General features: G+C 49.6%; 5 protein-coding genes across 5 annotated transcripts; 1 reads left to right on the plus strand and 4 right to left on the minus strand.

The window, feature by feature from the left end:
• Positions 1-230: 230 nt before the first annotated feature.
• On the minus strand, positions 231-1397 carry TRIVIDRAFT_211402 (uncharacterized protein; the record flags this gene model as incomplete). The annotated part of the gene is made up of 3 exons (XM_014105966.1): positions 231-1058; positions 1118-1217; positions 1272-1397. The coding sequence occupies 3 exons, from the start codon at positions 1395-1397 to the stop codon at positions 328-330; spliced, it is 957 nt and encodes a 318-aa protein (XP_013961441.1).
• A 370-nt stretch (positions 1398-1767) lies between these two features.
• Positions 1768-5297, plus strand: TRIVIDRAFT_33916 (uncharacterized protein; the record flags this gene model as incomplete). Its single annotated transcript, XM_014105967.1, has 3 exons — positions 1768-1842; positions 1914-4302; positions 4354-5297. The coding sequence occupies 3 exons, from the start codon at positions 1768-1770 to the stop codon at positions 5295-5297; spliced, it is 3408 nt and encodes a 1135-aa protein (XP_013961442.1).
• Positions 5298-5597: 300 nt separating this feature from the next.
• TRIVIDRAFT_188130 (uncharacterized protein) lies at positions 5598-7853 on the minus strand (the record flags this gene model as incomplete). The annotated part of the gene is made up of 6 exons (XM_014105968.1): positions 5598-6550; positions 6606-7093; positions 7157-7244; positions 7303-7451; positions 7543-7688; positions 7815-7853. 6 exons carry the CDS (start codon positions 7851-7853, stop codon positions 5598-5600), a joined length of 1863 nt encoding a protein of 620 aa, XP_013961443.1.
• A 1797-nt stretch (positions 7854-9650) lies between these two features.
• Positions 9651-12858, minus strand: TRIVIDRAFT_211403 (uncharacterized protein; the record flags this gene model as incomplete). The annotated part of the gene is made up of 2 exons (XM_014105969.1): positions 9651-10888; positions 10953-12858. 2 exons carry the CDS (start codon positions 12856-12858, stop codon positions 10092-10094), a joined length of 2703 nt encoding a protein of 900 aa, XP_013961444.1.
• Positions 12859-13371: 513 nt separating this feature from the next.
• TRIVIDRAFT_17862 (uncharacterized protein) lies at positions 13372-14136 on the minus strand (the record flags this gene model as incomplete). The annotated part of the gene is made up of 1 exon (XM_014105469.1): positions 13372-14136. A coding segment is annotated over one exon (765 nt), but the record flags the coding sequence as incomplete, so codon positions are not given.
• Between the last annotated feature and the right edge of the window lie 761 nt (positions 14137-14897).

Below are 14897 nucleotides of genomic sequence, written 5' to 3' on the forward strand. Positions count from 1 at the left end.
CCTGAAGGTGGCCTCGATACAATACCGATGTCAAAGAAACGGTAAACAGGCAGGTTTTAGATTACCAATTATATGTAAGTATGCACCAAAGATAGAATTTGGTTTGGTTCAATCAATAGAGCGTAGTTGGAATACAAAGAAAGAAAGAAAGAAAGAACGTATGTACAGCCAGTATTTGCATACTGCATGTCATAGAAATATGTGTAGACAAATGCCATGAATGGATACCTGAGCTGCCAACATCTATAATTTCACGGCGAGTTATACACGAGCTTTTATTCAATCAGACACATCGTCGTAACATTCGATACACATGTCTTTGGACCTTTAATAGTCATAGAATCCCTTTCCACTCTTCTTTCCAAGCCACCCGGCATCCACCATCTTTCCCAGCAACACACTTGGGCGGTACTTGGAGTCGCCAGTTTCTGTATGGAGAACCTTCATGATGGACAAGCAGGTATCGAGACCAATGAAGTCTGCAAGCTGCAGGGGACCCATGGGGACATTGGTTCCGTTCTTCATGATGGCATCGATTGAGTCTCTGTCACCAACTCCCGTCTCAAGGCAGATGATGGCCTCGTTGATGTAAGGCATGAGGATTCTGTTGGCAAGGAATCCAGGAGAATCAGCAGAGACGGAAGTGATCTTGCCCATCCGCTTGCAGAATTCAACAGCCGTATCAAGCGTCTCCTTGCTGGTTTGCAGGCCGCTAATAATCTCCACACCCTTCTGAACTGGGACGGGGTTCATGAAGTGAGTAGAAACAACTCTCGATGAAGCTGAGGTATCATTGGGATCGGTAGTAGTGGCCGCAGCAATGCGCGTAATGGAGATTGAAGAGGTGTTGGTTGCCAAGATTGCGTGAGAGGGAGCGATCTTAGCCAGCTTGCTGAAGATGTCGAACTTGAGTTGAGGGATCTCAGGCACAGCTTCGATAATGAAGTCGACGGAGGAGAAGTCCTCCATCTTGGTGCTAGTAGTCAGCAGGGATCGGGCCTGATCAGCCTGTTCCTGAGTAATTCTGGACTTGGACACATCCTTGGCCAGCAGCTTCTCTATATCACGGTTGTCAGTCATGACATCACATGGCTCGCGGCTCAAATCTCCAACGCACCAGCAAAAGCAATGCCTTTACTCAATGCCTGCTCAGAAGCATCAACGAGAGTGACCGGAACCTGCGCCCTTTGCGCAGCAACAAGAGCGATGCCCAGACCCTAAATGCAGTATTAAAATTCCGTCTTCACGTGTAAGCGGGATGATGACTTTACCATCTGGCCGGCGCCGAGAACACCGAGGCTCTTGACATCGGCAGCATATTGCCTTGGAGTAGAGCTGAAGCAGCGAGCCTGACGCACGGCGCCCAGCGCCCTCCCTCGAAGAATTGAACTGGCCATTTTGAACTGTGAAGAATAAAGAGAGATCGGTGAAGGTCCTGGGCGGCTAGATGAGGTATATGAACAAATTAATATGGATTGCCCGGCAATACGGGTAACCTCGGCCCATTTGCTTGGTGGAGGTTGAGTGAAGCTGTGTTATCGCTGCCGACAATCATCCGCTTATCGACCGCGTAAATTGGTCGCTGCTGCACTGAAACGCGTCTAGCTAGACGCGTGCTGGAGGGGCAGCCATGGATTTACGAACTGACAATTGATCGGTCATTTTGGGCTGCATTGAAGCATACGGCTGCTTGCATTTGGCCGGCTTCGATGCTGTCGATTAATCCGCCTTGATACCCATAGCAGCTTCACGCAGAAGACGGCCACGATGGACCTGGGCGACGGCACAACGGACATTGTCCATCCCGAAGTTCGGGCACACATCAGCAGCCTCATTGCAGCGGTAGGTTTTCAACAGAGTCTCTAATTACTTGCTGGAGCTGCCAGGATGATGTAGACTGATGTACATGGCAGCTGGGAGGCGCAGGCACGGAGGACGATGGCCGATACCACTTGGGAGACGATGCGTTGGAGGTCCTCCGCGATATCAAACGATGGATTCGCTTCTACGACGAAAAGACGAACCGCATGGATGTTGCTCGATGCATCCACGAGGCGAACTTGATCGAGGGAGACCTGCTCCCGATCCTGGCAACATGGCCCGAAAATGCCACCGACAGCAAGTACAAGTCGAAAATTGCGCTGTCGTGCTTTGAGATTATGGTGCCGTTGACTTGGCCCATGGAGCGGGATAAGGAGCGAATGACGGTCAATCACCATCGGCACATGCCTGTGCTGGAGCTTGCACAAGTTCAATACAAGAGAGCCATTATCAACTTTGACGAAGCTCGTATCCTTCACGCCGCCGTCAGGACTGCTCTGCCGTCGCTGGCGCTCCCAGCTGGCGACAGGGCAGCACGGGATCAAGGCATCATCAAGCTGGTGCTCTTCTTCCTCCGCAACATGGCCATGATTGCCCCTCCACCCAATGTTCAATACGAGGGCGATGAGACGCAAATCTCGCGGTCGGCTACCATCGATGCGTTTTCATACCAAGACATATTCTTATTCCTCCTTACATTGGCTTCAAACATGGGCGATGATTTTAGGACGGAAGACACCGCTGTCATGGAGATTATCTACCATCTCATCAAAAGAGTAGACATAGAGAAGCTCTTTATGACGGAGCAGCAAGTACACAAAGCAAAGGCCAATGAGCTCGCATCGCTGATGAATAAGGAATCGGCAATGCACAAGGCCTACGCCCGCAACGGCCCAACCAGACATAACCGCTTCGGAACAATGATTTGGGTCAAGCGTGAGGACGGGAAGATGTCTTCCCTCTCAGGGCAAGATGCTCTTAGCGACGCCACGGCACGTAACCTGAAGATGGACAACAACAAAGTATTCAAACCTCCTCGTAGAACAAGGAAGGAGAATAAAGATGAGAGAGATCTGGGACCACCGGCAAAGCTTAACGCGCGAGCAGCCGGACAGCTCCGCTCATTTGTTGAAGAATTCCTTGACTCAGGCTTCAACCCCTTATTCCAACATGTTCGCAAAACTATTGATCGAGAGGCTTCCCATGTCATGCAGTACCACAGGAGACAATTCTTCTACCTCGTAGCATGGTTTCTTGAAGCCGAACGGACACGGAAGAAGTTAAAGAAAGGATCTGGTGACAAGGCTGATGATGATGTATCCAGCTTCAGCCTTGTGGCTGGCGTTTTAAACCAAGAAATGTTCATCACTCTCAACAAGGCGATGCACGAAGCCTATGAGTACAAAGACTGGCATGAGCTGGCTGCGGTGATGAGATGCTTTACCCAGATTCTGCTCACTGTTCAAGAGATGTCCGAGAGCGGTCGAGAGGACGATGAGGAAATAGCAGAAAACGTCTTGAGTCGTCTGTTTTACGAAGAAACGACGCACGATACCATTGCAAACATAATCAGGACCTACAAGGACCAGGGATTCTACTACCTGGATGCTGCTACGGAACTGGTTCATCATTTCCTGCGTATTCTGGAGGCATACTCAAAGCAGAATGCGGATATGCAAGTTCGCTCTCGCAAAAGAACGCGGCAGAAGAAGAACAAAGATCAACAGCAGCAGCAGCAGCAGGGTACTGAAGACGGTGCTCTAGCTGAAGAAAATGATGACTCGGCCAACGACGAGGAAACTACAGAGCGCACTTCCAAAGAACGCAAGTTTGATTTCCAGCGCTTCGCAGCTCGCTTTGCACCACAAGGCGTAGTGGATACTTTTATCAAGTTTACGCGATTTTATCGTGATATGAATGATGCCCAGCTGAAGCGCGTCCATCGATACTTTTATCGCCTCGCATTCAAACAGGAGATGAGCGTGATGCTTTTCCGTGTGGACATAATCCATTTGTTATATAACATGATCAAAGGCCCCGAGCCTTTAGATAAGTCTTCGAGTATGTACAAAGACTGGGAAGAGCTCGTGAAGCAAATACTCCGCAAGTGCTTCAAGAAGATTGAGCAAAGACCAGAACTCATCATCGAAATGCTTTTCAGCAAATTGCAAAGCACCGCTTTCTTCCTAGAATATGGATATGAGAAGCAGACTGTTTCCAAGAAGCAGGCGAAACCTGGAGCTGAGCTTGTTTTCAAATACACAGAAGAACGAGATCGCCAGATCGCCATCGTGGTCGGCGCACTGCTGGACAAGAATGAGGGGGATCACATCAGTTGGGTGAAGGGTGTTATTACCGAAGCCGAGAGCGAACGCCGATCATGGGCTGCTGCTGAAGAAGCTCTGGCATCAACAGAAAATCCGTTTGAAGAGTCAACAGATGCCAATGAACCAAAGGAACCGAGCAAACCTCCCCCATTCAGTAAGTTTCCAGCCATTTTTTGTGCTTGAATCACATCTAACCTATATTTAGACGTACGGCCTGACAGTGACGCGAGACGCACGGCGAGATTTAAGGACCCTTATCTGCGGCTGCTGCTGAATCTCTGCGGATTTCAGCTGTTTGGACCTGCTGCAGAAGAGACACCCGAGTCCCTCTGGGTACTCCCAGAAGATGTCACGGCTGACTCGCTTAAAGATACATTGCATTTTATCAACCAGGCAGAATTTAATCCTCCAACATTTGACGATGGACAGCTGGCCGAGAATCAACTTAAAAGGAAAACACTGCCCCGCAAAAAGGCAGATTTTGATGACGATGAAGGCGACGACATTGACGACGAATTTCTATTTGAGCCCGGAGGCCCAACGGCAAGAAAAGTCATTGACGAGTCCGAAAGACCCAAGAAGACAAGAAAGAGAAGACGAAGAAACAGCCAGGTGCAGGAACTAGATGACGAAGAGCTCGAAGAAAAAGCCCGCAAGCGGCGCGAGCGCGAGCGCGAAAAGGCCCGCAAGATCAAGTCCGCCGTGTACGTCAAGGATGGAGACGACGAGTTCGACGAGGAGGAAGACGAGGCCTTTTTCGCCCGCGAGCGCGAGATTGCGGCTAGGGCTGCGAAGGCTGCGCAGTCGGCTTTGGATCCTGAGCCGGCGAAGAAGCGGAAAGGTGCTGCGGTGCGGATTGATAGCGATGAAGAGGACGATGATGATGCTTTGGGCTTGATTGATGATGAGGAGCCGGAGAGCAGGGATGATACCCCCATGGAGGAGAGCGATGGCGATAGTAGGAAGAAGAGAAGGATCAGCGTGGAGGATGATGCAGATGAGGATGTTGATATGGAGGATGCTTCCAATGCCGAACAATCTCAGCAAGTGGAAGAAAACGCCAAGGAAGATGGTGATGACGCCCCTATCGTGGCCCGCAGACCGAGGATACGCGGTGGCTTTGTCATAGACAGTGATGACGAAGAATAGATGGAAGCGTGGGAATTGAAAAGGGTGCGAAAGTGCATTGCGAGGAATCTTTTGGGATATGAATTGACGACCGCATATTAATAAAGGAAAAGGCTAGTGAAAGATGTGCTTTTGTATAAATGGTATCATACCCAAGTCTATTATATATTTCATTCGCCATCCTGCCATTTTTTTTATGTCTAGGCATCGCACACCAAACATCGCATCAACTCCACATAGGTATCCAACAGTAAAGTCTGTCATTATCCAGGGTATCAAAATTCCACCACCTACCATCATTAGGCATACCACTTTTGAAAATTACACAGCATCGGACGAAGTGCTCCCTCTCCGTAGCCGGCCCATTCTCTTGTCAATGCTCCTTCTCCTGGTTATCATATTCTGTGTATTGGGGGCTTGTCCAAGCTCTGCGAGGTCTTCTTGACTCTTGTGCAGGGAGCCATGCTGAGCGCCTCCACCACCCTGGGCATGGTTGCCGCTTCGCTGAGAAGACGACGAGGACCCGCTCGCTACAGGCGTATCATCACTGCTCTGAATTTCGTTTCGTTGGCTAACACCACCCCAGGAGCCACCTATACCCTCCATGATATAGTCGGAAGCGGTTGGCTCGTCAAGCACGACCAATTCGTCTGGGTGAAAGATCCTCGGTAAGACGAGAGCGCGTACGGGGATGAGGAGCAAGATGATGATAGGGAAGCCGACAGCAGCAATGGTTTGTGTAATGGCAAACGTGGCGCCGAAGCCGACCAGCTCGACGATGACAAACCCCCAGATTGCAGAGCGCCGCTTCACTAGTTTGAGAGGTGAGTTTGCGGGGGTCAAATTCTTATCCCGGGCTAGGAAGAGTAGCTTGGCAGTGATGCCATTAGCCTGAAGAGCTTGGACGCCCATGATGAAAAATAGCCCTGCTAAAACTCCGTGGGGGACCAAATGCAGGACGACGAGAAGAGGGCCCGTCATGGTGCCAAGTGTAAGAAGTCCCTGAGCCAGATTGGACACACGCTGCTCGACAACATGCGTCGCTTCGAAAGTATACTCTCCTTTGTCTTCACCCTTTTCGTCAAGCTGCTTAACAGCTTTAGTGACGCAAAGGGATTCTGTGTGAAAAGGGGCTTGTGGGATCAGCCCATTGGGGAAGGGTAAGCCGAGAATGCCGGCCACACCGGTGGTGATGCCGAGAAGAAAGAAGTCCCAGTGGAAGCCAGCAGGCTTTCTCAGGGGGAACTCGCTTCCTTGCGCGATAAGAGATGATACTACATCAGCGTTAATAACTAGGCGCATGTTGAAAAAAGAAAGGAGCAGTCTTACCATTGTGGTCAAACCAGAATAGAATAGTTAAGAGAATGGCAAATGGGAGAGCGGTGAAAACTTCTCCAACACTCAAATCCCAGAAGTTGACGACCCATCCTCGATCGGCCGTCGGCTCAAAGGCAGTACTGGTTGGGAGCACTGCCAGATGAATCTCAGACATGCGACCAAAGTGAACAAATCCAGTGAAGAAAACGAGAGTCAACGGCGTTCCGTAGTCTTTCAGAAATACACGAACTGGGTGTCTGAAAAGATTGCTGCCTCCAAGTTCTCCACAGATGTAAGCAACCATGAAGAGTAACAGTGCGGCAACAATGGAGAGGTAAAAGGCACTCCCATTGCCAAGACGCTCTAGCACTTGGATGCCCTTTTGGAGATAGATGAAGGCCACGTAAAAGCCAAAGATGTCGCAAGGGAATCGGGTGACCCAACGAAGCCAGTTACAGGAGTTTGTAATGGCAAGAATCCAATGCAAAATCAGCGACCATCTAGAAGGGGCATGGAGTCAATGATTTGTCAATAACTAGTCTCAGGGCGACATTGAAACTTACATTCCAATCCAGGTCATGAATCCCAGATAATTGACACCGGTTGGCTTCATTATATCATAGACTGTACTGTTGAACACAGTTATGGGGCCTATGGGATGCCATATTAGAACCAACAAGATACCATGCGCATCACATAGCACACATACCAGTGACTCCAACAATGACAAGCGGCTGTGCGGAAAATATGGAAAAGACAACAGAGCCAAGGACAGAAGCCAGCAAAACTTCATTTACACCGTAGTTTGATCCGGTATTCTGAAACATGTCCAGCGAGAAGGCAAGAGCAGGTAGGATGCTGTCAATAACACGGATTAGCAAATACTTTCTCGATAGACGTCCATCATTAACTCCATCGGGGATATGGGGAGACGATGTATGTCACACACTTTGCAAAGTACATAAAGATTGTGGCGGGAACAACACGATAGTCCCACGCGTCGAGCCAGTCACTCGCGTAGTAAGGAGCTCTCCGACGAACATCGTTGACCATGCCACGGAAGGGGTGAATGCTCCACCACGCTTCATGGCGTCGCTTTGATGTCGATATCGATGCTCTGTCGTCTCTCGTCGTTGGTGTTGTCGTCGTGACCGGCGGCTCTTGGCCCGATGCCGCTCGAAAGATGGTCGTCGCTGTATAGCCTCCATCCTCACCTCTCACCCGTCCTCCATCACCAGGATTCGCCATTGGAACTGTCATCGTGAGCTGATTCTCGATGGGCTGCAGCCTCCTCGTGTCGTCGGCTTTGTCTCTCGGCAGTGAATACTCCGAGACATATGCCGGGCTCTCTGAAAGTTCCGGTTTCTTCGCAGGGCTGTGGCACTGTCCAAAACGTCAAGCCGGATATGAGCGTCTCGTCATAACAAAGTCATCGAGACGATGGAGCGGAAACACTCGAGACAAGCGTGACGAAGAAAGCAAAAGAAAGGGAATTGTTATACGAAGGACGATTTTATGGAGGATGGATCCAACAAGGGAGTCATGTCGACACCCCCTGGCAAGGCAAAAGACAGATCCTCCACTGCAAAGCTAGCACTGAAGGGTTATATGCAGAAGAAGGACGGGTATTAGAAGACGAATTGCTTTTCTCCTCTCCCCGCTTGTTTAATAAATGGAACTGGGAAAGATCCTGCCTCTTTTTTATTTTTCCTTTTCCCAACTTTTTTTTTTCGAGTGGCTAGATCCAGATTCGAGATCGGAAGGCGCCAACACTAACACCGCCTATGACATCGCACACTGCACGCATTAGATGAAACACTGCCCGACATGGTTTAGACCTGCAAGCGCCGGTGTGTCGTTACCGCATTTTGACCCCACAGCAGGGAGTGGGCTTTAACTTTTATACCGAGAACAAAGTGCCTTTTGACGGCATTGACGACGAAATGAGATGGTGACGGGCAATATGGCAATATGGCAATAGGCAACTCGTTTTATTGCATCAAGATCAGATGATTATCACATGATCCAACGTTGGCATTTTGCATCTTTGACTTGGTGTTGGAGTTCGAGACATTCCTTCCAGCACCTTAGTAATACTGGGTAGCGGCACAGAGACAGCTGGTTTATATCACAACATCTACGGAGTACAAAACTACATACGAGTATATTCCTTCCCACCATAAAAACCAACAACGTCCGAAATAAGAAAAATTCACATCTGATTCGATACCTTATGTAGCAGGTCATCTCTACACCACCCCATAGCAATTTCTCCCCCCAAGCCTCACTGTGGAACTTGATCACTAGCATCAGCCGTCAGCGCCAGACGGCTCATAAACTACAATTGGGATTGGATGCTTGATGATGATGCCAAGTTGTTTTATTAACCACGGCTAGAAGAACTTTTACCACCAACCAACAAACAGGAAACCTCACACAATGTGCTCATCTACTCGCTGCACGGAACTTTTAAGCTGCTGTGTAACTAAGTAGCTTTATAGAAAAAGCCAAAGTACATGTAATACTAGAAGTACCTACTAATTAACTTGTGACTGCTAGCAGAATGCCTTGCAAAATCCACAAATTCGCCTAATATCAGGCACGTTGGCAAGATAGGCAAATTCAAGCATTCTACAACGATGCTTTCTCGTTATCCTGGACGAAAATTTGTCTTCTTTCGGAGCTCTGCATTCAAGGCATCGCCACTTTGAGGCTCCATAAAGCCCATCTTTGTGTTACCGTTGCCCGTTTTAGCGTCGCCAGAGGGAGGAACTTTTCCAGCCAATCACCTTCTGCCCGGGATCCTCGTCCAACATTCCAAACTCCAACGACAAGGAAATGAATGATTGTTTTATTCGCCTTATCGTGCGTTTTGTGTGCCACGGACTCCGTCGTCTATATGTATATCCGTCTGCTTGATGATAGTAGAGGCTTGTGGTGGTGTAATTCTGTAAACCCACAGTCTAATACTGTCGGGATTTTCTACCTTGCGCAATCACACCATATTCTAGACTTTATGCTTCGATATTCATCATCAAATCCCCTTCTTCTTTTTTTGAGCCGAGCAGCGCTCTTCTACTTGATTTCCTAATCCTACCAATACGTCTACAGTTCTAAATCCAGATACGAGTACACAGTAATGTTCAATAAGCCCCTGCCACCCTTTTCCTTACCCGCTAGTTCCCCCATATGAAGATAAATAAGTACATGCAGAGGAGATTTAGCACCCCCAGTGCTCATAGTAGAGTTGAGACTCGTAAAAAATAACACAGGCTACCATCGTCGGCCACGGGGTAGCGGATATTGATTCCCGCCCCCTTTGACGAAGATGTAGCAGCCAATCCGGGCTTGTCATCAAGTTCCCGGCAGTTCCCCCATCATACTTTCACTTCATGAGGTCCAATATTTCCGCCATGATTATTTGCCCTAGACCTTTGCCTTTGTTCCATCCTACTGTACATGCCCCCTCGCGATCCGTCATCTTACACAACGTCGCCATCACCTCTTTCCGTCATCTGACAAGTTCCGGAAGGCGGGTGCGGGCGCAGGCGGTTCTTCCTTCGGTGTGTCAGTCTCGGTCGGGAAAGGCGGCGGGGAGCTGGCCTCTTTGCCTCCGAAGAACTTCTCAAAGTCCTCGTTGTCGTCGAACGGTCGCTTGCCAAGGATTCGGACCATGTCGTCGCGTGAGAGCACCTCCTTTTTAAGCAGCTCCTCAGCAATCAGCCCGACTTCCTTCTTCTTCTCCACCAAAAGGTTTCGGCATTGAGTGTAAGCTTCTTCAACTATCCGGTGGACCTCTTGGTCGATCTGCTGGGCCGTGGCCTCGGCAAACGGCTTTACCATGCGGTTCGGGTCACTATCAAAGTGTACAGGTCCCACCTTGTCCGACATGCCCCATTGGGTCACCATGCTGCGTGCCATCTGCGAAACCTTCTTGAAGTCATCACTAGCACCGGTCGTTACTGTGGGGAAGTGTAGTTCTTCGGAGACACGGCCTCCCATGGTCATGGCCATTCGGTCCATCAGCTGGTTAGTGTTCATCAGGTAAGCATCCTGGGGGAGGTATTGCGCATATCCCAGGGCACCCTGACCACGGGGAATAATTGAGACCTTCAGGAGAGGGTCCGCATGTTTCAAGAACCAGCCGCAGATGGCATGACCGGCCTCGTGATAGGCCACTGTTTTCTTTTCCTCTGGTCTGAGCACCAGCGACTTGCGTTCCAAGCCTCCGATGACTCTCTCAATGGCGCGCTCAAAATGTATCATCTTGACGTCGTCTGCGTTTTCTCTCGCGGCTGTATCTACTGTTAGTACTGAATCTCCCAAACATCATATCTTGCCAAGAGTTTAGCGACTTACCAATCAGAGCAGCTTCATTAACCACGTTGGAGATGTCTGCACCGGAGAAGCCAGGGGTCAAGGTGGCAAGTCGGCCGATGAGGTGTTCGTGGTCTTCCTTGGTGACAATCTTCTTCAGATAAACCTGGAAGATTTCTTGTCGTCCCTTCATGGTGGGTCGGTCGATGTAAATGTGCCTGTCGAAGCGGCCAGGACGCATCAGTGCCTTGTCGAGTATATCAGCACGATTGGTACCGGCCAAGACAACGACCTGCTCTCTCGTGTTGAACCCGTCCATTTCCGTAAGAATCTGGTTAAGTGTAGCCTCGCGTTCATCGTTGCCACCGAATCCACGGCCGCTCTCCATTCGGGCACGACCGATGGCGTCGATTTCGTCAATGAAGATAATGCAAGGTGCGTTCTTTCGACCTTCGGCGAACAAGTCTCGCACACGAGAAGGACCCACACCAACAAACATCTCCACGAACTCAGATCCGCTCACGCTGAAGAAAGGCACACCGGACTCTCCAGCAGTAGCCTTGGCGAGAAGAGTCTTTCCTGTTCCTGGTGGGCCGGCGAGAATAGCACCTCGAGGAATCTTTGCGCCCAGCTTCTCAAACTTCTCGGGCTGCTTCAAGAAGCTGACAAACTCCATAATCTCCGTCTTCGCTTCCTCCAGTCCAGCAACGTCGCTGAATTTAACCTTGACAGCACTCTCGGCGTTGAATTTTTTGGCCTTGCTTTTTCCAAAGTTGAACATGCCTCCAGCACCGCCTGCCCGTCCACTCATAGATCTCTGTGTCCACAAGATCAAACCGATGAAGAGAAGGGTTGGTCCGAATGCCAGGACCAGGTTGCCAACAGTGCTGCCACCCGCCTCGTAGCTGACAGGTATCCTCTCAGATGGCGGAATGCCCAGTTGGTCCTGGGCTTCTTCCAGCTTCTTTTCAAACGACTCAACGGATCCAATTGAGAAGATGTATGTTCTTTTAGCTCCAGATCCATCAGTCGTTCCTTGGACAGCATCGGGATGCAGTTCCACGCGCACTTGAGACCCATTGACTACTACCAGCTTCTGCACAAGGCCCTTGTCCAAAAAGGCCTTGCGCAACTCCTGCCAGGTAATTTCTTTCTCAGAGAAGGGCCTGCTAAAAGATTCGATTGCCCAAAGCGTAACACCAAGAACAAGACCAGTCTGAAGGGCATCCATCCATGAGTTTCTTTCAGGCTTGGGTGACTTGCCCCCAGATTCTTGTTGATTTGAATGTGATTCGCCGGACGCCTTATGAGATCGACTAGCGTCTGCTCCTTTCTCTCCATCCTTATGGTCGCTCATCTCAGGGGTATTCTGGTCAAACATGCCTCGCTTCCCTTGCTGCTGCTGTTCAATTTCCCACTCTGCAACCCGTTCAGCCATGATGAAGACGCATCGCATCAGCCGGCCCTTATCCATAATCGACAAGTTGCCAGGTCCCTGGCGCATCTTGTGTAATAGCTCGCGTATTTCGGCCGGTGCACCAGTATGCTGAAGCCCCACCAGGATATCCTTCAACGTCTGCCTCTGGCCCTCGGGGAGCATCTCTTGGAACGCCTGAAGCTGAGTTATCTCCTCTTTGGACAGGCGAATCCATCCCTCTGGCAAAGGCGGCAGAGGCACCTTTGGTGATTCTGACCCGCCTTCTGACTCTGGCTTTGCTCCCGCGTCATTGTGATTGATCGGCTTCTCTGGACCGGGGTTTTTATTTTCATCGTGATGCGGGGGTTTGGAGGAGTAGTATCGCGGGACAATACCGTATGGTGTCGGCAATGCTCGGAGAGAGACTGCGCTCGAACCGGCGACGAGTCTCTGTGTTCTCTGTAAGCTCACGCTATTTGAAAATCTCACCAGCCGCGCGAGCTGGCTCGACTGACGAAGATATCTTGACATGGTGGAGGGCGGCGGCTTGTGGTTTACGGCGGATCCGCCGGTCCTTTGTCAATGACAAGAGAGATGTGCAAGATTATCGCACTCGCTGCGCAGGATTGCGCTTGATGGCTCCGAGGTCCCTTTGCGTGAAAATAGACATGCGCTGGGAGAAAAATGCAATGTTCCAACGCCACTGCGGACTTGTCTAGATGACACCACGAAGTTGAAGCCTGCCGGCGGGCGGTCCACATTAACCCCGAAATTTGTACGGAGTCACGTGGCGGAGTTCGGAGCGATGCAGGGTAGGCTCGGAGGATCGGGGTTCCGCTTGAGAGAAACTCCGTGCTCTACTTCTTCCAGATTCTACGGAGTGATGGAATAATAATTACATGTATTTATTGCGATGGTCTAGTTCTTTCGTCATGTTGAGATTTTGCATTCATAGTATAATTATTATGCTTAGCAGTGTCAAAAGGAGTTAACAAAAGAAGGCTCTGTACTCCGTAGCAGAGTAAGTCAAAAAGCCCGTGCGTCAAGTTTGATGAAGATGGATCGTATGTTGCCGCTGCCCTTGGTTATAATAGTTTGGCTAGTTCCGTCATCCACTGTGATTTCCAGCGGAGATTCTTCATCGTGACTTGATGCTAAATCCGGCCAGTCTCGCCAAATCTCTACATGTGAATTGGTAGAGAGCTTGTGCTGGGAAAATCGGGATATAACCCGAAGTGCCTGCATCTCATCGCCAATCTCTAACAGTATCGCCTTTGGCTTTAAATTGTGGGCAATATCCAGCAACCTAGAATAAAAGACATCTTCGTGTTCCCAATTTGCAGGAATGGGAATGTCGTTTCCTGGAACCAGAGCCAGAGACGGCTCATATTTGCGAACGGAGTGCCCAATTTGACCACCCCCATGATTCCAAGTTCGCCGGGATATGTAGGGTGGATTGGACACCATCACATCCCAGTTGCGTCCTTGGAGCTTCTCTATGACTGCATCTTGAAAGATGTCCTGCTGTATAATATGGAGGAGTTGATTTGGCCGAGGAGGTGGGAGATGGCCAAGCCTGACATTATGAGCAATATTGTCCCCGGCCAAGCTGACAGCTTGAGTAGAGATGTCCACTCCAAGGACTTCCAAGTGCTCAAACTGCCGATAAAGCAAAGCATAAAGAAGTAGAGGTATGCATCCCGTTCCTGTGCAGAAATCGACAATACTGAGGCGTTGCCCCGGTTCACCAACCCTTAGGCTCCGGGCTTTGATCAGGTCAGCCAGGTGATAAGTGTACGCCTCGGTCTCAGGTCTAGGTATCAAGATGCCAGGACGGCATTTGATATCCAGCGGCCCAAACGGTTGGGATCCTAAGATGTATTGCAAAGGATAGCCTTGCCCTCTTTTCTTGCATAACCTGGAGAGCAAATTCTCTTTGGCGATGCTTGTAGTGCTGTTCACATGATCCTTAAGCCATCGGAATTCATTCAGAGCAGATTGGAGGTCTCTGCATGCCGGGAGTAGTGCAGCGATGTTGGCGGAGCGACGGTTGGCCTTGCGAAAGAGCCATGGTGGGATTCGCGACATTGACTTGATGTTGCTCGAGTTAAAATAGCAGCATGATATTGGTACCAGACAACTGTGGCTTAAAAATCGGGCTGCCAAAACAGTCTATAGGTACTAAATGCGCCCAAAATTCATGGCATTTGCAATTAAGAATTGCACCTACCTATACAGCACAAAGGGTTAAATGAAAGCTTATATCAAAAGATGGATAATAGATAGGTACCTATTATTATGGCAACTCTTTCCCATTTTTCTGACTTTATCTGCAGACTATAAAAGCTGGGGTATCCGCTGCCTCTTAAAAACTCGCTGTATTGCCTTTTCTTAGCGTTCGCAGTGGATTAAAGTATAGCCGGCTTTTAGCCGATCTGCCTGCCATACTCGCCGCTCTTCTTTTGGTATCACTCTCAAACCATTCGATATTCATAGCATCTTTGAACCGATGTCAACATAACCCTTTTGAATCATACTTTTGCCCGAAATCTACTTTTTTTTTGGATTGT

Source organism: Trichoderma virens (assembly GCF_000170995.1).
Source record: "Trichoderma virens Gv29-8 chromosome Unknown TRIVIscaffold_1, whole genome shotgun sequence".
NCBI classification, from domain to species: domain Eukaryota; kingdom Fungi; phylum Ascomycota; class Sordariomycetes; order Hypocreales; family Hypocreaceae; genus Trichoderma; species Trichoderma virens.